This window comes from Chiloscyllium plagiosum, unplaced genomic scaffold (assembly GCF_037043375.1).
Source record: "Chiloscyllium plagiosum isolate Xiang-an unplaced genomic scaffold, Cpla_swu_hap1 HiC_scaffold_1, whole genome shotgun sequence".
Taxonomy (NCBI): domain Eukaryota; kingdom Metazoa; phylum Chordata; class Chondrichthyes; order Orectolobiformes; family Hemiscylliidae; genus Chiloscyllium; species Chiloscyllium plagiosum.
The window spans coordinates 119,188,113-119,210,924 of record NW_028270139.1 but is presented as its reverse complement, the minus strand read 5'-3'; the positions used below and the strand labels follow the sequence as shown (position 1 = coordinate 119,210,924).

Here is a 22,812-nt window from a genome sequence, read left to right as displayed (position 1 = left end):
AGAGAGACAGACAAACTAAACTGGGGAGAAAACAGGACAAAGTATAAGCAGGATTTACAAGCATAATACCAAAGCAAAGAGAGTACAAGTATCAGGACAAAGATGCTCTCTTATCAAAACAAAAGCTGAGAGATGACCTAATAGATGTTTTCAAAATTACAGGCATTTGATCGGGTAGACATAAAAACATTTTGCTATTTTTTTTTTAGGGGCTTGTGGGAGTGGTAATCAAAAGGTTTCTTCAAGGTGGTAATTCAGCAAGCATTTCTAACAGCACCTTCGAAATCCATGACTGCTAACAACTAGAGGTTCCAACAAGAAGAACGAGGGCAGCAGATGCTTGGAAATACCAGCACTTGCAAGTTCCCATCAAAGCCATGCATCATCCAGATTTGAAATGATGTTACCGTTCCTTCACAGCCATTGAACCCAAACAATGGAGCTTCCTTTCTAACTACACTACAGGCGCATTCCACTTGAATATCTGCAGCATTTCAAGGAGGCAACTCACCATCATGTTCTCCAGGGATATTAAGGATGGTCAATAAATGTTGGCCAAGCCAGAAGCATCTACATTTAACAAACAAATAAAAATAAAAAAAATCTGATAGTCTTTAAAAAAAATCCAACAAGGAATTCAGAAGAAATGCTCTCAAAGTAGTGAGAATCCTCACAGCGCCGGAGACCCGGGTTCAATTCCCGCCTCAGGCGACTGACTGTGTGGAGTTTGCACGTTCTCCCTGTGTCTGCATGGGTTTCCTCCGGGTGCTCCGGTTTCCTCCCACAGTCCAAAGATGTGCAGGTCAGGTGAATTGGCCATGCTAAATTGCCCGTAGTGTTAGGTAAGGTGTAAATGTAGGGGTATGGGTGGGTTGCACTTCGGCAGGTCGGTGTGGACTTGTTGGGCCGAAGGGCCTGTTTCCACACTGTAATGTAATCTAATCTAATCTAATCACATCAAGTGATCAAGGCAAAGAACATAGATGCACTTAAGGGGAAAACTAGAAAAATATATAAGTCAGAAAAGAATAGAAGATATTATGGTGAGATAAAAATAATACACTGGGTGAGATTATATGTAGCTTAAACACTGACAAATATCTTGTTGGGCCAAATTGGTTCTTTCGATGCTGTAAGTTCTATTTAATCTACAAGATCGGAAGGAATTAAGTTAGATAGAAATGGTTTTCCCTTAAACTCACGGTTTGAAAATGTTAATCTGCATTACTGAGTGATTATGGGTGTTTTACAATTCAGTAATTACAACTAGGTCGTGCTGTGCCAAACTTATTGCAGTGTTATGAACTAGGCTAGACCACTCAAAACATTAGGAGAAAGCGAGGTCTGCAGATGCGGGAGATCAGAGCTGAAAATGTGTTGCTGGAAAAGCGCAGCAGGTCAGGCAGCATCCAGGGAACAGGAGAATCGACGTTTCGGGCATAAGCCCTTCTTCAGGAGAAGGGCTTATGCCCGAAACGTCGATTCTCCTGTTCCCTGGATGCTGCCTGACCTGCTGTGCTTTTCCAGCAACACATTTTCACCACTCAAAACATTAAGCAGGCCGCCTCAGACCATAACTTTAGACACATTCTAAGTATACAGTGAAAATGACCTGCAGTAAGATAGCTAGGTTCTGGATTAGTGGTGCTGGAAGAGCACAGCGGTTCAGGCAGCATCCAAGGAGCTCCAGCACCACTAATCCAGAATCTGGTTTCCAGCATCTGCAGTCATTGTTTTTACCTAGTAATTACTGGATTTTAAAAACAGACAAAAATGGATTCACAAAGCTACACAATGAAACACAAAGAACAGAATAAAGAACTCCTACAGAACTCAACCTATTAAACTAGACTTAATTATGCTTTTCCGAATATACATAACAGTCCCAATAAGCAAAGTTCCTTTAAAAACCAGTATAAATGGAACTGGTTGACGGGCAGAGAGCGAGAGCGAGAGCGACACAGAAGAGCACGAGCGAGACACAGAGCGAGCGAGCGAGACACAGAGCGAGCGAGCGAGACACAGAGCGAGCGAGCGAGACACAGAGCGAGCGAGCGAGACACAGAGCGAGCGAGCGAGACACAGAGCGAGCGAGCGAGACACAGAGATTCTACACACCTCCCTGAAAACTGCTCAGCTCAGGTAACTAGAGCACTGACCACTCCCCTCTCTTTATACAGGTCACTCCTAAAGCACTTTGGCCTGAAGTCTCATCTGTTTACATATACACAAAAGGCTTCTAAAAATCCTTTTCATCTCTGCACCAAACCAGACTGATCGGAGCCTGGCCAGGTTTCTTGCCCCTCTGAGAAAAAAAAAATCAAGGACAGAGTCTTCTTGAGCCAAAGAACAGCTTTTAGACAAAAAGGGACTAGGTTTGTGACAGCAGTCAAGTTGGTTGTCACCTGTATTACAGACAGATGTTTCTGGACAATTCATTGTCATGCTCTTCCTCTAGTACATGAAAACATAATCACATGCTTTAAAAGGAACTAAACCAGCACTCACAATAAAAGCATAAATTTTACATTGATTCAAACATTAGTTTTATATATTCACAACATTTCCACTATATAGATCCTCACAATAAGATAATTACCAATCTCCTCTAGCAGCTTTGCTCTGAAATAACGGGTGTTTACTGGGACCTATGGAGTTAAAAGAAAGATCATTAAAAAAAAGGTAGAATGCAAGGAAAGCATTTTATTCAGTATTGTGTTTTGGGTTCTTTTATATCATTATGATTAAAAAAAAGTATGTTGTACATTGTTTACTGTTGACTTAAAACATTTTTTTCAAAAAAATAGAACTTTTATTGTAACATTGTCAGCATATTTAACTCAGGAATGAAGGCAACTGCAGAATTAATTGAAGAAAAAGAAACATTCACAACAACATGTATCATATAGTTGTGAATAGTTTTGGGCGGCACGGTGGTACAGTGATTAGCATTGCTGCCTCACAGTGCCAGAGACCCGGGTTCAATTCCCGACTCAGGCGACTGACTGTGTGGAGTTTGCACATTCTCCCCGTGTCTGCGTGGGTTTCCTCCGGGTGCTCCGGTTTCCTCCCACAGTCCAAAGATGTGCAGGTTAGGTGAATTGGCCATGCTAAATTGCCCGTAGTGTTAGGTAAGGGGTAAATGTAGGGGTATGGGTTGGTTGCGCTTCGGCAGGTCGGTGTGGACTTGTTGGGCCGAAGGGCCTGTTTCCACACTGTAAGTAATCTAATAGTGAAACCATGCGCTTGGATGGATATAAAAGATCCTATTTCAAGGAAGAGTAAGAACCAACATTGCTAAAACTAATCAAATGTTCATTATCATAATGCTTTCTGACCTTGCTACATGCAATCTATATTATCATAGTAACTATACTTCAAAAAGGTAGTTAAATTAGTTGTCAAGTACATTTGGCCAAATGAGATCAGGAAAAATGTGATATAAATACAAGTTCTCCCTTTCTCTCTCAAACTCTTTTAGATTACCTACAGTGTGGAAACAGGCCCTTCGGCCCAACAAGTCCACATTGACCCGCTGAAGCACAACCCACCCATACCCCTACACTTACACCTTCACCTAACGCTACAGGCAATTTAGCATGGCCAATTCACCTGACCTACACATCTTTGGACTGTGGGAGGAAACCGAAGCACCCGGAGGAAACCCACGCAGACACGGGGAGAATGTGCAAACTCCACACAGTCAGTTGCCTGAGGCGGGAATTGAACCCGGGTCTCTGGCGCTGTGAGGCAGCAGTGCTAACCACTATGCCACCGTGCCGCCCTCTTTTCCAATTACCTCTTAAAGACATTCAACCAGAATCAGAGCTCTCAAGCAATTATAACTTCAATCATTTTTAGAAAGGATGTTAGCAATGAGAATCTGAGGTTTTAAAAGGAGACTTTGATAGGAGGACCTCAGAGAGAGTTTAGATTTAAGACCCAATGCGTAGTGTAGGAATATAGAACAGTACAACCCAGAAACAGGTCCTTCGGCCCACTACGTCGGTGTGAACCATGATGCCATCCTAAACTAATCCCACCTGCCTGTACATGGTCCATATCCCTTTACTCCCTGCCTGTTCATTTGTCTGTCTAAATGCCTTTTAAACTTTGCTGAAGTAGCTGCTTCTACCACCTCCCTTGGCAGCATGTTCCAGACACCTATGTGTAGAAACATTTCCTCACACAACTCCTTCAAAAAACTTTTCCTTCTCACTTTAAACCCCCAAATATTTGACATTTCAATCCGGGGGAGAAGGCTCCAACCACCCACTCTATCCATTCCCCTCAAATTTATATATTTCTATCACATCGTCCCTCAGCCTCCGATGAAAACAATCCAAGTTTATTCTCCTTATAGCTAATATATTCCAATCATGGCATGCCATATGCCTTCTTTACCACTTTATCCACTTGGGTTGTCCAGGGAGCCATGGACTTCCGCCTGATGATCCCTGTGTATATCAATACTCTTAAGGGTCCAACCATTTACTATATACTTTCCTTTTGCATTTGACCTCATAAAATGCATCATTTTTCCAAAATAAACTCTATTTGCCATTTCTCCACCCAACTTTCCAACTGATCTATTTCCTGCAGCATCCTTTGATAACCTTTCACACTATTCACAACTCCACCAATTTTCAGTCATCTGCAAACTTACTAATCAGCTGACTGACATTTTCATCCAAATTATTTACCATATATACTCATGTAAAGTCAACTTTTTTAGATTATTTTAAAAGGTTCAATTTATAGGGTTGACGATTACACAGGCACCAGTGTTGAGGGGCTAAAATCCATGCTGCAGTTCGAAATACTGTATTATTAGTAGAAGTCAATTTGATCACTCAACTTAACTCGCGTAAAGAAGAAAAACACAATGAATGAGGGTAAAAGGTAAATATCAGATGGAAGCAAGAGAAACAAGAATGAATTACTGGTAATACATTTTCTTTATACATACTGGCACAAAAATTTAACATGTCAAAGATTCGTTGAAATCCTGCAAAATGACACTGTTCAACATCATGGCCTGGTATAATGGCACATTTTCTTATATTCTTAAAATGTAAGCGTCTTGACCTTTCCTGCCAAATTCTTCGGTTTCCCTCCCATTTACTCTCGTATGTAATGAGCCTCAGCAACATTAACAAATTTTTCAAAGAATTAAAGATACATGCAGCTAATATATCTCACTTTTATTCAGATATAATGACACAATTAAAATAATTAACTTTTGTATGTACAGTGAACAAAGTGTGATAAGTAGTAAGTGAGTGAGTGAGTGAGCGAATGAATGAATGAATCAATCAATCAAAATGTGCTCTTGTAAACCAAGTGGGCTTAGTAGAGTTATGAATGAATGAATGAACAGAAATGAAATATAGTAAACAAAGAGTGATGAGTAGAGTTACCAGTGTGAATGAATGATTGCAAATTCGCTTTTAAGTGGGTTAACGTAAACATGCAGTTTCCTTTGTAAGAGGTTTATAATGCGATATCATAGGGTCGACATTTACACAAGATCGACTTTTACACAAGTATATACAGTATATATGTTACAAATAACAGAGGTCCCAGCACTAGCCAGTGTGGAATATAACTGGTCACAGACCTCTAGTCAGAAAAATACCCCTGCACAACTACCCTCTGTCTTCTAAGACCAAACCAATTCTGTATTCAACTTGTCAACTCATCGTGGAGCCCAAGTGACTTAATCTTCTGGACCAGCCTATCATGAAGGGCATTGACTAATGCTTTAGTAAAATCCATTTTGACATCCACTGCCCTACCTTCAGTCACCTTTATCACATCCTCAAAAGACTCAATCAAGTTTGAGAGAGAACACCTCCCCTGCCTAAAACCATAATTACTATCCCTAATAAGTCAATTTTGCTCTATATAGGAGTAAATCCTATCCCTTAGAATCTTCAATAACTTCCCCACCAATAGCTTACCAACCTCTTATGGAATAGTGGATTGATTGATTAAAAGGTTGATTTACTGTCATGTGTACCAAAGATTGAGGGCTTGACTCAGTGCTTCCTGTAACTTTGAAACTAGATATTGAGTATTAGCCACCAAGATTGGTACATCAGAGAACTGCTGCAAAAAGCCTGACAACTGGGGCTGAAAGAGAGTGACTGAGGTTAGGAAGAAGAATGGCACCAAAACTTGGGTTCCTCAGCTGCAAATATGAAATGCCTGGTCTTGGCAGAGCATGGTTTTCCTCAGCTAGCACCATGATGAACATGAACACCATGGTTCGGTCTGAAACTGAATCAAGATTCCTGATTATTATTGAAAAAAGGTTGTGATTACTATAATAACAATAGGAAGATTTTTTGAAAACATAATTTATGTTGTAGGTGAGAAGTGTTGTTTCGGATTAATTGGTCAACATGAAGTTTGAAGTACCTGGGTCTGGAGCATCAGGTTGCAGGCTTGGAAAATCATTATCAAACACGTACGTACTTTCATACTCTGGGTTCACCTGCAAAATGTAAAATAAAACAAAAGAACATTTTCTGACAAAACTATGACAAGAACCATTCAAATAGTCAACTTTATAATAAATATTTCCTTTAGCAGATCAAATACAAAAAAAAACCCAATGTGATCTAAAGTAGCAATGACACCAAACATCATGAAATATCTACCTGTAGGATCAAGAATGGTAGCAGTTACTGGAATTAAAATAATTTTCATTTTTGAGTTCTAAGGAAGGTTCACTGGACCCGAAACGTTAACTCTGATTTCTCTCCACACAGATACAGTCAGAGTCATGGAGCTGCACAGCATGGAAACAGATCCTTTAGTCCAACTCATCCATGCCAACCAGATATCCCAAATTACTTTAGTTCCATTTGGCCCATATCCCTTTAAACCTTTCCTATTCATATACCCATCCAGATGCCTTTTAAATGCCGTAATTGTACGAAAAACAGAAATTGCTGGAAAAGCTCAGCAGTCTGGCAGCATCTGTGAACAGAAATCAGAGTTGATGCTTTGGGTCCAATGACCCTTCCTCAGACCTGATAGCAGCTAGGAAAATGTCAGTTTATATGCAAACGATAGGCTGGGGGCGAGGAGGTAAGGAGTAAACAGAAGGTGGTGATACAGCCTAAAGCGAGAGAGAACATTCGCTGCTCACTATGTGGTCTCCTCTACACTGGGGAAACGAAGTGGAGACATCTACGTTCTGCCTGCAAAAAAGACCTTGTGCTTCCAGGTGCCTGCCACTTTAACACACCATCCTGTTCGCTGGCCAACATCTCTGGCTCAGGCCTACTGCAGTTTACCAGTGAATCTCAGCAGAAGTTGTGAGAACACCACCTCATTTTCCACTTCAGGATCCTGGAGCCCTGCAGACTCAATGTCAAATTCAATTATTTTAGGCCCTGAACTCTCATGTCCTAGCCCTACACCAGGCTTTGTTATCACATAATCTGCCATTACACACTACCTACTGTCAGCCACAAATAGTCTCCATTAATAGCTAATCACTCTCCTCTCCAGATTATTATCCACCCCTTTGCCTGTCCAACTGTTCTTCTCTGTTTTTGGACTCTATCCCCACCTACTAGTTATTCCTTACCCTGACCCTACACTATCTTCTGCATCTAAACCAATATTGTTCTAGCAACCATCATTTCTGAGGAAAGGTCACCGGATCTGAAACATTAACTGATTGCTCTTCACAGATGCTGCCAGACTTGCTGGGCTTTTCCAGCAACTTCTGTATTTATTTCTGATTTACAACATCTACAGTTCTTTCGGTTTTTAGTTTGTAATTGTACCAGCCTCCACCACTTCCTCTTGCAGCTAGTTCCATACACACACCATCCTCTTCTTGCAGCTAGTTCCATACACACACCATCCTCTTCTTGCAGCTAGTTCCATACACACACCCCATCCTCTGCGTGAAAACTTTGCCCCATACGGCCCTTTTAATTTTCCCATCCCACTCAGGGCAGCATGGTGGCTCAATGGTTAGCACTGCTGCCTCACAACACCAGGGACCCAGGTTCGATTCCGGCCCCAGGCGACTGTCTGTGTGGAGTATGCACATTCTCCCCCTATCTGTGCTCCGGTTTCCTACCACAGTTCAAAGATATGCAGGTTATATGAATTAGATAAAAACAATGACTGCAGATGCTGGAAACCAGATTTTGGATTAGTGGTGCTGGAAGAGCACAACAGTTCAGGCAGCATCCGAGGAGCAGCAAAATTGACGTTTCGGGCAAAAGCCCTTCATCAGGAATAAAGGCAGAGAGCCTGAAGCGTGGAGAGATAAGCTAGAGGAGGGTGGGGGTGGGGAGAAAGTACCCTAGAGTACAATAGGTGTGTGGGGGAGGGGATGAAGGTAATAGGTCAGGGAGGAGAGGGTGGAGTGGATAGGTGGAAAAAGAGATAGGCAGGTAGGACAAGTCCGGACAAGTCATGGGGACAGTGCTGAGCTGGAAGTTTGGAACTAGGGTGAGGTGGGGTAAAGGGAAATGAGGAAACTGTTGAAGTCCACATTGATGCCCTGGGGTTGAAGTGTTCCGAGGCGGAAGATGAGGCGTTCTTCCTCCAGGCGTCTGGTGGTGAGGGAACGGTGGTGAAGGAGGCCCAGGACCTCCATGTCCTCGGCAGAGTAGGAGGGGGAGTTGAAATGCTGGGCCACAGGGCAGTGTGGTTGATTGGTGCGGGTGTCCCGGAGATGTTCCCTAAAGCGCTCTGCTAGGAGGTGGCCATTCTAAATTTCCCAGTGTTCAGGGTTATCAAGGTTAGGTGCATTAGTCAGGGGAAATGTAGAGTAATAGGTCTGGCTGGAATACTCTTCGGAGGGTCAGTGTGGGCATGTTGGGCCAAAGGGCCTGCTTCCACACTGTAGGAATTCTCATTCTAATTCACTCCCCTCTACTTTTGGACTCTGCTATACTAGGGAAAAGACCTGGGCTATTGATCCTATTTATACCAATCATGATTTTATAAACTTCTACCTCAGCTTCTGATGCTCCAATGGAGACAGCACAGCCTATTCAGCCTCTCCCTTTAGCTCAAATCCTGGCAACATCTTTCTAAATCTTTTCTGAACCATTTCAAGTTTTACACCATTTTCCCTATTCTAGGGAGACCAAAATTGAAGGCAGTATTCCAAAAGTGGCCTAATTAATGTCCTGTACAGCTACAACATGTCCAACCTTCTCTTACACTTGATGCACTGACGAATAAAAGCAAGCATACTAAACGTCTTCTTCACTATCCTGTCTAATTGTGACTCCACTTTCAAGAAATTATGAACCTGCACTCCAAAGTTTCTTTGTTCAGCAACATTTCCCAGGACCTTAATCATTATGTGCATGAGTCCTTCCCTGAAATGCTTTCCGAAAATGCAGCCCCTCATATTTGTCTAAGTGAGCTCCATCTGCCAATCCTCAGCCTATTTGCTCATCTGATCGAGGTCCTGTTGTACTCTGAGGTAACCTTCTTCGCTGTCCACTACACCTCCAGCTTTGGTGTCATCTGCAAGCTTACTAGCTAGGACTTCCTATATTCACACCCAAATCATTTAAATGATGAAAAGCAGTGGACCCACCACTAATCCATGTGGCACACCACTTGGTCACAGCCCTCCAGTCTGAAAAGCAACTCTCCACCACCACCCTCTGTCTTCAACCTTTGAGCCAGTTCTGTATCCAAGCAGCTGTATTCCATGAGATCTAACCTTGCTAACCAGTCCACCATGGAGAACCTTGTCAAACACATTACTGAAGTCTATATAGATTGCATCCATCACTTTGCCTTCATCACTCCTCTTCATTACTTCTTCAAAAATTTCAATTAAGTTTGTGAGACATGATTTCCCATGCACAAAGCCAAGTTAATTATCCCTAATCAATCCTTCCTTTCCTAATACATGTAAATCCTACCCCTCAGTAACCTCTCCAACAACTTGATGCTGCAAGACTTGCTGAACTTTTCCAGCAATTTTTTTTTTTGTATCTGATTTCCAGCACACTCAGTTTTTTGTTTTTTAATTTTCAATTCTGAATCAGGTTTGCACCTGTGAAACAAATACTTAGTGCTAATACATTTGCATGGTTTTACAATCATGGTGGTGTGTACTTTTTATTATTTTACTCAACTGGATAGAAACACTCAGCATCCTTATGTCAACTTTCTTATTCTTAACTTGTATGTCAATGGAGACAACTTTTATTCATTCAGAAACCATTTGTCTAGACAGAAAGATCTGAGCCTATAGCTTTGTCAGAAGGATACCACGAAGCAGCTTTTCCATTAGGCTTGGAACTAAAGCTAAATGTGAGGCAGAGAATAGAAACACCTTTCTTTGGCATCAGCAATAATAGCTCTGCTGATTGTAATTCAAAATATTGAACAGCAGATGTAGAGCTGCAGGGCACACAGAGATAATTCAACATTATAACGAGAACCCCAACTTGGCAAACATTAAAAAATATGTTGAGTGCCATGGTTTGATTGAACTAAAACAAAGAACTGTGGATGCTGGAGATCAGAAACATAATCAGAAATTGCTGGCAAAACTCTGGCAGAGTCTGTGAGAAAAAAGCAGATTTAAAGTTTGGAATCCGATGAAGACAATATGGTGATGATGAGTCACTGGATTCGGTTGCAGGTTCATAGCTGTTGAAAGTGGAGTCGCAGGTAGATAGGATAGTGAAGAAAGAGTTTGGCGTGCTTTCCTTTATTGGTCAGAGTAATGATTACAGGTGTTGGGAGGTCAAGTTGCGGCTGTACAGGACATTGGTTAGGCCACTGTTGGAATATGGCATGCAAATCTGGTCTCCTTCCTATCGGATAGGTGTTGTGAAACTTGAAAGGGCTCAGAAAAGATTTACAAGGATGTTGCCAGTTGGAGGATTTGAGCTATAGGGAGAGGCTGAACAGGCTGGGACTGTTTTCCCTGGAATGTCAGAGGCTGAGGGGTGACCTTACAGAGGTTTACAAAATTATGAGGGGCATGGATATGGTAAATAGGCAAAATCTTTTCCCTGGTGTTGGGGAGTCCAGAACTAGAGGGCATAGGTTTAGGGTGAGAGGGGAAAGATATAAAAGAGACCTAAGGGGCAACTTTTTCACACAAAGGGTGGTACGTGTATGGAATGAGCTGCCAGAGGACATGGTGGAGGCTGGTACAATTGCAACATTTATGAGGCATTTGGATGGGTCTATGAATAGGAAGGATTTGGAAGGATATGGGCCGGGTGCTGGCAGGTGGGACTAGATTGGGTTGGGATATCTGGTCAGCATGGACAGGTTGGACCGAAGGGTCTGTTTCCATGCTGTACATCTCTATGACTCTATGAATAGTTAACTTTGTTTTCTCTCCACAGGCACTGCCAGACCTGAGTTTCAGCAGCAATATGTTTTTGTTTTGGTTAAATTAAGTTTGTTAACTATGAACACAGATTCCAATATTGTAACCTTGTTATGAAAGGCAGTCCAAACATTACCTCTCCATTCGCCCTCGTTGCTCCAGGACAGAGAGGGTTAGTTGGATCATGTCGTGCAATGTTCACCTCTGTTGGTTTCTCAAGCTGTCCTTTCCAAGGACGTTTCATCCGATGAGCAGAGACCAGAATCCACTCATTGCGGAGAGGGTTATAGCGGATATGCTGGTGTTCTAGATTTAGAAATAAATTGAAAACAACGGTGAGAATTAACTTTCTCCTTATTGACTATTCATTATTGCATGATCAGTGCTTCTTTAGTTAGGCAATAATTTTATTTTTAATACCAGCTCCATTTTTACAATTTCACTAGTAGTCATTATGGAAAATTTAGTCTGGGTAGTATATTCCCCAAATTACAGTTTATTAAAATATTACCAATTTACTAATTATTACTCAGGCAGATTTCACAAGGTCAACACTGGAAAGGATGACTAGGATAGAGAGAAGTTAGTATGATTAAAGCCCAGTGAGTCTGTTGGGTGGAATGTCACTGAGAAAGTAGGATGAGCCAGTTGACATTGTTGCTCAAAAGATGACAGTGAAAAAATCCCACAAAAGGACCTTTGAAAGTGAGACAAACAAAGAGCATATGGGCTTATGCAAGAGGAAGGAAAGACTAGGAAAATGTTGGGGGTAAAGTTCCCAAGAAAGGAGAGAAAGGAGGCATAAGAAGTAGAGAGGCCGAGGAGGGGTTAAGAGAAAAGTGGAGATAACAGAAGTGATGGACTCAGGCTAGAGTGACAGCCAAAACACACAGCAAGTAGACACAGGAAAATGCCAGTAAAACAGGTTAGGTTGCAAATTATATCCTGGTAAATAAATGAATGAAAACAGACACTTGTAAAAAGCCCAGTAGTTAAAGTCAGGATGGTTGGGTTTAGTCAGTTTACAGCATTGATACAAACAGAATTTTTCATATTTGGGTGTCACTGGCTAGGCTTGCACTTAATTGCCCAACCCTAAATGCCCTTAATGTTCAAGAGGGAGTTATAGAATTTGACCCAGCCACAGTGAAGGAAAAGAGATATACTTAGGTAGGGGGGTAAATGTAGGGGAATGGGTGGGTTGCGCTTCGGCGGGTCGGTGTGGACTTGTTGGGCCAAAGGGCCTGTTTCCACACTAAGTAATCTAATCTAATACTTGCAAGTTATGATGGTGTGTGGCTTGGATTGGAAAGGAACCTGCAGGTTGTGCTAAAACAAACAAATTAGCAATGATCTTACTGAATGGCACAGCAGGTTTGAAGGATCAAATGGCATATTTCCGCTCATGATTCATTCATTTGTATATTGTTCCATGCATCTGCTGTCCTTTTCCTTATGAGTGGTAAAGGTTGTTGGTTTGGAAATCACAATATGGAGCCTTGGTGAGTTGCAGAAAGCACCTTGTAGAGGAAGTGAATGTTGAAGGTGGTTGATGGTGCATCAATCAAGGCAATGTTGTGTCCTGAATGGTGTCAAGCTTCTTAAATTTTATTGGAGCTGCACCCATCCAAGCAAATGGGGAGTATTTCAACATATTCTGACTAGCAGATAAGTACTGAGTAGATCAGACAGGAGTTACTTGCTAAAGGAGCCCTAGCCTCTGAACCTGCTTTTATAGAGACCGTATTTATGTGACTCACACAATTAAGCTTTTGACCAATCGTTATAGGGTCATAGAGAGGCACAGCACAGAAACAAGACCCTTCTGTCCAACACATCCATGCTGACCAGATATCCTAAATTAATTTTGTCCCAGTTGCTTGTACTTGGCTCAGATCCCTCTAAACCTTTATATACCCATCCAAATGCCTTTTAAATGCTGTAATTGTACTATCCCCCACCACTTCCTCTGGCAGCTTATTTCTTTAATGCACCACCCACTGTGTGAAAAAGTTGCCCTGTAGTTCCTTTTGAATCTTTCCTTTTCACATTCAATCTATGCCTTCTAGTTTGGACATGCCCACCCCGGGGGGAAAAGACCTTGTCTATTTACCTATCCATGCCCCTCATGATTTTATAAAACCGCTGTAAGATCATCCCCCTCAGCTTTCGACACTCCAGGGAAAATAGCCCCAACCTATTCAGCCTCCCCCTATAGCTCAAACCCTCCAACCCTAGCAAACATCCTTGTAAATCTTTTCTGAACCCTTTCAAGTTTCACAACATCCTTTCTACAGCAGGGAGACCAGAACTGCATACAGTATTCTAAAACTGGCCAAACCAATGCCATGTACAGCCGCAATATGCCCTCCCAACTCCTATACTCAATGCACTGACCAGTAAAGGAGAGCATACCGAACACCATCTTCACTATCCTACCTACTTCGACTCCACTTTCAAGTAACTATGAACCTGCACTCCCAGGTCTCTTTGTTCAGCAACACTCCCCATGAACTTACCATGAACTAAGTCCTGCCCTGATTTGCCTTTTCAAAATGCAACACTGCACATTTATCTAATCCAAACCGCATCTGCCACTCCTCGGCCCATTGACCAATCTGATCAAGAACCTGTTGTACTCGGAGGTAACCTTCTTCTCTGTCCACTACACCACTAACCATATCTCCTATGTTCATATCCAAATAGTTTATATAAATGAAAAAAAAAAGCAGTAGACCCAGCACCAATCCTTGTTGCACACCATTGGTCACAGGCCTCCAGTCTAAAAATTAAACCTGCAGCACCACCGTCTGTCTTCTACCTTTGAGCCAGTTCTGTATCCAAATGGTTAATTCTCCCTGTACTCCTTGCTAACCAGTCTGCCATGCGGATCCTTGTTGAACACCCTTCTGAAGTCCATATAGATCACATCCACTACTCTGCTCTCATCAACCCTCTTTGTTAGTTCTTCAAAACACTCAATCAAGTTAGTGAGACACAATTTCCCATGCACAAAATCATGCTGAGTATTCCTAATCAGTCCTTGCCTTTCCAAATACATGTAAATCCTGCCTCTCAGAATCTGCTTCAACCACTTACCACCACTGACATCAATTCTGTAGATTCCTAGCTTTTCCTTACTACCTTTCATAAATAATGGCACCACATTAGCCAACCTTGAGTATTCCAGCACTTCACCTGTGGTTATTGATGATACAAATACCTCAGCAAAGGGTCCAGCAATCACTTCCCCAGCTTCCCACAAAGTTCTAGGGTAGACCTGATCAAGTTCTGCGGATTTATTCACCATTTTGCATTTTAAAGACGTCCAGCGTCATCCCCTCTGTAATATGGACATTTTTCAAAATGTGAACTGAAAAGCGCAGCAGGTCAGGCAGCATCGAAGGAGCAGGGGAATCGACGTTTCGAGCATGAGCCCTTCTTCCGGATGTAACTATTTATTTCCCCATGTTCTGTATCTTCCATATCCTTCTCCACAGTAAACACCAATGCAAACACTTGTTTGGTTTCTTCCCCGTCTCCTGCAGTTCCACACATAGGGCACCTTGAAGATGAGCAAGGCTGCCTATTCTGTCCCTAGTTCCTTTTTTGTCTTAACGTATTTATAAAATCCCTTTGAATTCTCCTTTACCATATTTGCCAAAGCTATCTCATGTCTCCTTTTTGCCTTCCTGATTTCCCTCTTAAGTATACTCCTACTGCCTTTATACTCTAAGGATTCACTTGATCTCTGCTGTGTATACATGACATATGGTTCATTTTTTTTTCTTAACCAAAGCCTCAATTTTTATAGTCATCCAGCGTTCCCTACACCTACCAGCTTTGCCCTTCACATTAACAAGAGCATACGGTCTCTGGACTCTCGTTCTCATTTTTGAAGGCTTCTCATTTTCCAGCCGTCCTTTTACCTGCAAACAACTACAATATGCTGATAGTTGGGGATTGTTACCCACATTCAGACAAGAATAAGAAGAGGGAGCGATTCCAGGTATCTTTCTGGTGGCATTTTCATCAAAATAAGACAGATGATGCAGAGAGTTGAATAAGAGGGAGAATCATGATGGCAGGCTTGGAAATTTACTATAAAATCTAAGTAACAGAGAAATTAACCTTGTTTCAGGAGAATGGAATTTACCCTGTGACGTGGAGAATTAGGATGAAAACCTCATGGGATAGACATAAATTCAACTGGGCCAAGTTACTCTTAGTCATACAGAATGTGTGTGAGAGAAGTAAATTATAAAAAGGTAAAGTATGTAGCATGTCACATTTCAAATGTATTAACAGACTGACACAAATGAACTAGGATATGGTGGAAGGGACACATGGCATGGGGGATGGGACATGGATACATTCTTGCCATTCCTGAGCCCCATTGTGTAATACAATCACATAGAAAGCACTTACTAAATGTTTCTTCCAGCATATTCATTACTATATGAGTAAAACAGTGGAAGTATTTGATGTTACATATTGATGGGTTTCTTTTGATACTCCACATTACAAACAACAGTATTTTTGGATTTCCCCCCAGTTCACCATCTCTTAAAAACTATGAGATGGTATAGAGAGGGAGGGAAAACAAAGAAAACATGTCAGTATATTTCTAATTCTTAGAATCTAAGCAAATGTAAAACATCTCATCTCACTGACAAAGCTAATTCAAAGCTCAGTTAAATATTTATACAGGAGTCAGTCACATGTATCGAGGAATAAAATAAATAAATTCATTAGATCAATCAATAAATAAATGGATGGATCATTCAGTGATCCACAGCAAGGTCAGAACCACACATGTCGACATTAATAGCCCTTAAAAAGTATTAAATCTTTCCTTCAGGAATCAAGATCTTTGTGAAATAGCAACTTTGCCGGTATGTACTTTTGGGAGTGTACTGGGGAGATTGAATGTGAGAATAAAAGATACAATATATCGCAGTTTGTTACTATCGCCCATGATTAAACATCAGAAAGTTACAAATTATACAATGTCTACAAATTGCTATCAAAGTAATAGTAAAGCTAATGACACTCATTGTTATGCTCAAATGCCAGAATAATTTCAAGTGACGACAGTAGTCTGATTCATAGAGAAACTCGAAATCTGCTATCCAATACTCGGTAAACAAGGCATCTACCTGACTATTAAGCATGTACGTTCACAAAGACAAACTCGCTGTAAAAATTCAGTGATATCTATTTCAGTCCACAACCCCTTTGAATGAAGTGATACTACCAAATAAGGTTTTAAGCGTTGAAAATTAACTTTAAAATGTGGAGTATCGTTCTCTCAGGTTTCGAATACATCTTTATCAGTTATCTCTCCTTCCCAGTCCATTCTTTTTGATCCTAATTTGAGATCGAGTTCAACCTTATGCTGCCTGAACAGCTGTGCTCTTCCAGCACCACTAATCCAGAATCTGGTTTCCAGCATCTGCAGTCATTGTTTTTACCTTTTTCTCATCCTTTCTGAATTGACACACTTTTCACTTTTTATTTAATCATCCTTTCACTGATTAAGGAGATACTTTCTTCAACCTAAGTCCCAGGCTGCCAACTTCCAGAAACTTGCCAACACAAAAATATTAAAAACCTAGGCGTGTCCGGGGTAAGTACATACACTTTGTTGCAGCAACGTGCGTTCCGGAAAATAGAAGTTCCAAGTTAGTATATTGAATAGGATTCAGCACACGCAAAGCAACCAAACCCTCCCCCGCAAAAAAAATCACAGTAGAAATAATGTCCTTCTGTAACATCAACAAGGACAACATCCGTTTTCGAGTAAAATTCGTAATTTTTTGTGCAAATTACCATTGGGTTCGAAGGTCTGCTTGCTGGTGACCTGCGGTTCCATCCTGAGTCCTATGCTCTCTATCACTGACCCCTCCCCTGCAAATTATCTGGAAGTCAGTTCCTGGGAAGATCATTATCGTCTGCTATCTCAAACGCCTGTTCCATTGCAAACAATAGTAACAATTGCCTATAAAACTATGCAAAAGAACTCGTCTGCGTTGAATTATAAACTATTTAAACTCACTTTCCAGGATGATTTATTTTCCCCAACCTAATAATCAGGCCAACCATAACTAAACCCTATAACGTTCATATTCCTTCACTTCGCCCCGCCTTTTCCCCAGTCCTCTTCAAGTACGCAGATCACTAAAATTTAAATGTCGCAAATTTATATTTTTCAAAAAGCTAATGGGGTATTAGTGTCCACAAATTGAGAACTGAAAAACAAAAGATTGAAAGTGTTTTTTCTCCATGCACTACAGCTGAACAAAGGCTCGGTTGACCACACCAGGAGACTCACATCTTAGTTTTTATGTACCTCGGAAGCATGCCGTGCAGATTCACCAGAGCTCCAAAGATTTGGATTACAATGAAAGATAAGGTTACTTGATTGTGGTTTTCTAAGAATATAAAAGAATATAGTGGGATAAATAGGACACTTTTCAGGTAACAACGGAGCGTTCAGGAGATAAATTAAATGGGTGAAATCACAAAATAGCTACCACGGGGTCGATATTGTTCCCCTCCCTAGCCTGGGGGAAGCAAATTGTATCACTACATCATGTAAATCAAAAAAATGTACAGTATTTCATTTATGTTCCACAGCCCCAAGATCCCTCAAACTATTTTACAGTCAATTAAATGTTTTTGAAATGTTGTTACTGTTGTAATGTAAGAAACATTCCAACATGTCGCCAAACCTACCTTTGTCTGACTTTGATCTGAAATTGATAACGCTAGAGAATTAGAGACATTATTAGAAACATTAAGTTTACTTTGTCCACACAAAGCTTTACATATAATCTAGCAGAATATTTACATGGTGAAGTTAATTGTCAAAACATTTTGTATATTGGGAACATCCAGTAGTGAATGGTGGTCAATCAAACAACTCACTGGAGGAGGGGGAGCAGCACAGTAGCTCAATGGTTAGCACTACTACCTCAGCACAAGGGACCCAGGTTTGATTCTACCCTTGGACACCTGTCTGTGTGGAATTTGCACATTCTCCCTGTTTTTGCGTGGGTTTCCTGCAAATGTTCTGGTTTCCTCCCACAGACCAAAGATGTACAGGTTAGTTGGAATGGCCATGTTAAATTGCCCATAGTGTGCAGGGATGTGTAAGCCATGTGGATTAGCCATGAGATATCCAGAGTTACAGGGATTGGGTGGGTCTGGTTGGGATAATCTTTGGAGAGTTGGTGTGGACCAAGTGGCATGAATGGCCCCTGCTCCACACTGTTGAAATTTTATAATTCTGCACAAGCATCCCCATCCTCAATGATGGAAGAGCCCAGAACATCAATCCAAAAGGTAAGGCTGAAGCATTCGTAGCAAACTTCAGCCAGAAGCAGATGATCCATTTTGGCCACTTCCAGTGGTCCCCAGCATTACAGACGCCAGTCTTCAACCAACTTGATTCACTCCAAGTGATAGCAAGAAACAGTTGGAAGCACTGAATACTATAAAGACTGTGTGACCTGACAGCATTCCAGCAATAGTATTGAAGACTTGTGCTCCAGAATTTGCTGCTCCCTTAGCCAAGCTGTTCCAATACAGTTACAACACTGGCATTTACCCAACAGTATGGAAAATTGCCCAGGTATACTCTGTACATAAAAAGCACGACAAATCCAACCCAGCCAATTACTGCCCCATCAGTCTACTCTCGATCATCAGTAAAATGAAGGAAGTTGTCATCAACAGTGTGATCAAGCAGTACCTGCTCAGTGATGCCCAGTTTGGGTTTTGCCACAGCCACACAACACCCGACCTCATGACAGTCTTGGTTCAAACATGGACAAAAGAACTTAATTCCAGAGATGAAGTGAGAGTGACAGCCCTTGATATCAAGATTGCACTCAACTGAGTTTGGCATCAAGGAGCCCTAGCAAAATTGGAATCAGTTGGTATCAGAGGGCACTTTCTGCCAGTTAGTCATACCTGGCACATCGGAGGATGGTTGTAGTTGTTGGAGGTCAGTCATCTCAGCTCCAGAACATTTCTGCAGGAGTTCCTCAGTACAGTGTCCTATGGCTAACCATCTTCAATTATTTCATCAGTGCCCTTCCCTCCATCCTAAGGTCAGAAGTGGGTAATCTTTGCCAATGATTGCACAATGTTCAGCACCATTTGCAACATCTCAGATACTGAAGCAGTCCTTGTTCAAATGCATCAAGATCTGGACAATATCCAGATTTGGGCTGACATGAGGCAAAAACATTCGGGCCACACAAATGCCAGGCAATGACCATCACCAGTAAGAGACAATCTAACCACTGCCCCCTGACACTCAATTGTCATACAATCACTGAATTCCCCCACAATCTACATCCTAGGAGTTACCATTGATCAAAGACTCAACTAGACCTGCTGCATAAACTCACTAAACATATTGGCTACAGGAGTAGGTCAGAGACTAGGAATAGTGTAGCGAGTAACTCACCACATGACTCCCCAATGTCTGTTCATCATCTACAAGGCACAAGTCAGGAACGTGTTGGAATACTTCCCACTTTCCTGGATGATTGCAGCTCCAACAACACTAGAACCATGACAGCATTCGGGACAAAGCAGCTTGCTTGATTGGCACCATGTCCACTCCCTCCACCACCAATGCTCAGTAGCAGCAGTGTGTACTATCTACAAGATAGTAGAAATTCACCAAAGATCCTCAGACAGCACCTTCCAAACCCATGACCATTTCTATCTAGAAGGACAAGGTGAGCAGATAAAATGGGAACACCACCACCTGCAGGTTCCCTTCCAAGCTACTCACCATTCTGACTTAGAAATATATTGCTGTTCCTTCACTGTCACTGAGCCAAAATCCTGGAATTCCTTCCCCAATGGCATTATGAGTCAACCCACAGCAGATGGACTGCAGTGGTTCAAGAAGGAAGTTCACCACCAACTTTTCAAGGGCAACTAGTAATGGGCAATAAATGTTGGCCCACACCTCACAAAACAATTTTTAAAAAATCAGTTTTAGACAGTTTTTGTTCACTCCAAGAATTCTGTTTTTCTCCATATTTTTCATTCTCTTGAATGCATTGCAAACTATAAATAGAAAAGTCCAAGAATCACTTCAAACGAAACACTTAAGAATGAATTTCCTTTTTAAAGCATTACCATTGAATATAATACCTCTAATAACATACTCTGGGTCCTGAACAAGTTCTCCCAGATTCTTGCACGTCAGACCCACATTGACATATGTGGGATAGTGTGTGGGTAGTGAAGTACAGTGAAAAGTGTTGTCTTGCGTGCTTTATAGGCAGATCGTACTATACAAGCCCATCAAGGTAACAACCAAGCGCAGGATACAAAGTTACAGCTGCCATGATGCAGAGAGAGATCAGCATTAACATGAAAGAGTGTCATTTACATAAATGATTTGGATGCGAGCATAAGAGGTACAATTAGTAAGTTTGCAGATGACACCAAAATTGGAGGTGTAGTGGACAGCGAAGATTACAACAGGATCTTGACCAGATGGGCCAATGGGCTGAGAAGTGGCAGATGGAGTTTAATTCAGATAAATGTGAGGTGCTGCATTTTGGGAAAGCAAACTTAGCAGGACTTATACACTTAACGGTAAGGTCCTAGAGAGTGTTGCTGAATAAAGAGACCTTGGAATGCAGGTTCTTAGCTCCTTGAAAGTGGAGTCACAGGTAGATATATATAGTGAAGAAGGCATTTGGTATGCTTTCCTTTATTGGTCAGAGTATTGAGTACAGGAGCTGGGGAGGTCATGTTGCAGCTGTACAGGACATTGGTTAGGCCACTTGGAATATTGCATGCAATTCTGGTCTCCTTCCTATCGGAAAGATGTTGTGAAACTTAAAAGGGTTCAGAAAAGATTTACAAGGATGTTGCTAGGGTTGGAGGATTTGAGCTATAGGAAGAGGTTGAACAGGCTGGGGCTGTTTTCCCTGGAACGTCGGAGGCTGAGGGGTGACCTTATAGAGGTTTACAAAATTATGAGGGGCATGGATTGGATAAATAGACAAAGTCTTTTCCCTGGGGTGGGGGAGTCCAGAACTAGAGGGCATAGATTTAGGGTGAGAGGGGAAAGATATAAAAGAGACCCAAGGGGCAACCTTTTCACGCAGAGGGTGGTACGTATCTGGAATGAGCTGCCAGAGGATGTAGTAGAGGCTGGTACAATTGCAACATTTAAAAGGCAGTTGGATGGGTATATGAATAGGAAGCTGAAAATGTGTTGCTGGAAAAGCGCAGCAGGTCAGGCAGCATCCAAGGAACAGGAGAATCGACGTTTCGGGCATAAGCCCTTCATCTGCAGTCCTCACTTTCTCCTCATATGAATAGGAAGGGTTTGTAAGGATATGGGCTGGGTGCTGGCAGGTGGGACTAGATTGGGTTGGGATAATTGGTCGGCATGAACGAGTTGGACGGAAGGGTCTGTTTCCATGCTGTGCATCTCTATGACTCTAGGACTATTCATAAGTCTGATAAAAGCGGGGAATAAGATGTTTTTTGAATCTGTTCATACCTGTACACAAACGTGTACCTTATGATGAAAATTCAGCTTCACTAACTTTACTTCATGCCTTCTGTAATGAAAGACGCGGGGTGGGGGGAACAAAGTTTTAACGGTGTACTGGAGAAAGTTGACATGTTTGCAAGGACCATTCTAACATCAATGGTTATGAATGGTACATATTAATAGACTACAATAAACTATATACAGTCAGCAGAACAAGTGTATTCCTGAGGTATTTTACATTCACTTGAGAAGTTTTGGCTTTTTATGTTTCTAATCAATCTTTGTTTGTACTATGACGCACATTTCATAATAGGTGGGATCTAAACTCGGTGCTCTTGTCCTCTAGCTTATCTCTCCACGCTTCAGGCTCTCTGCCTTTATTCCTGATGAAGGGCTTTTGCCCGAAACGTCAATTTTCCTGCTCCTCGGATGCTGCCCGAACTGCTGTGCTCTTCCAGCACCACTTCTCCAAGCTCTTGTCCCAGACACGACCACAGCATCACAAGAGTCTAATAAAGAGTGCGTATGCTTGTAAAGGAGTTTGAAACAAGGTTGAGGTTTTTCAAGGAAGACAAACAGATGTTGCCAATACTCAGCACGCTTAATAGCGTGTATGGAAAGAGAGCAAGAGAGATAACGCCTCGGCTCCATGACCTTTCATCACAAACTTAACCTTGTTTCTCTCTCCATCGATGCTGCCTGACCTGAACAGTCGCTCACCAACACCTGTTTCAGGTTTCCAGCATCTGCAGAATTTTGTTTCTGTGTTGAGGTAAGGGGGCTCATGGGATAGGATGCAGACTACAAGCTAATAAATTAAAATTTAGTCGTTCACTTAGCAGTTTGTCAGAAGTCGATGCATGTTTTGAAGCGGACGATCAACAAGCGTTCCGGAAACTTCGGAACAGCTTTCAGT

The 22,812-nt window shown here is 41.7% G+C and overlaps 1 protein-coding gene across 4 annotated transcripts in view; it reads right to left on the bottom strand.

Moving 5' to 3' along the window:
• galt (galactose-1-phosphate uridylyltransferase) overlaps window positions 1-22,747 on the bottom strand; it is a 72,981-nt gene extending 50,234 nt beyond the window's left edge. Inside the window, exons 1-4 of one of the 4 annotated variants that reach the window (XM_043682609.2) lie at window positions 22,601-22,747; window positions 11,490-11,659; window positions 6,424-6,499; window positions 2,600-2,648 (exon numbers count right to left, since the gene is read on the bottom strand). In XM_043682609.2, the coding sequence (XP_043538544.2) occupies window positions 2,600-2,648; window positions 6,424-6,499; window positions 11,490-11,659; window positions 22,601-22,682 (377 nt within the window). In that variant the 5' untranslated portion in view covers window positions 22,683-22,747. Of the gene's footprint in view, window positions 1-2,599; window positions 2,649-6,423; window positions 6,500-11,489; window positions 11,660-16,827; window positions 16,847-17,185; window positions 17,425-17,705; window positions 17,832-22,600 lie in introns of those variants that run through there. The other 3 variants (XM_087990208.1, XM_043682694.2, XM_087990211.1) reach the window with 3 other exon arrangements.
• Window positions 22,748-22,812: the final 65 nt, after the last annotated feature.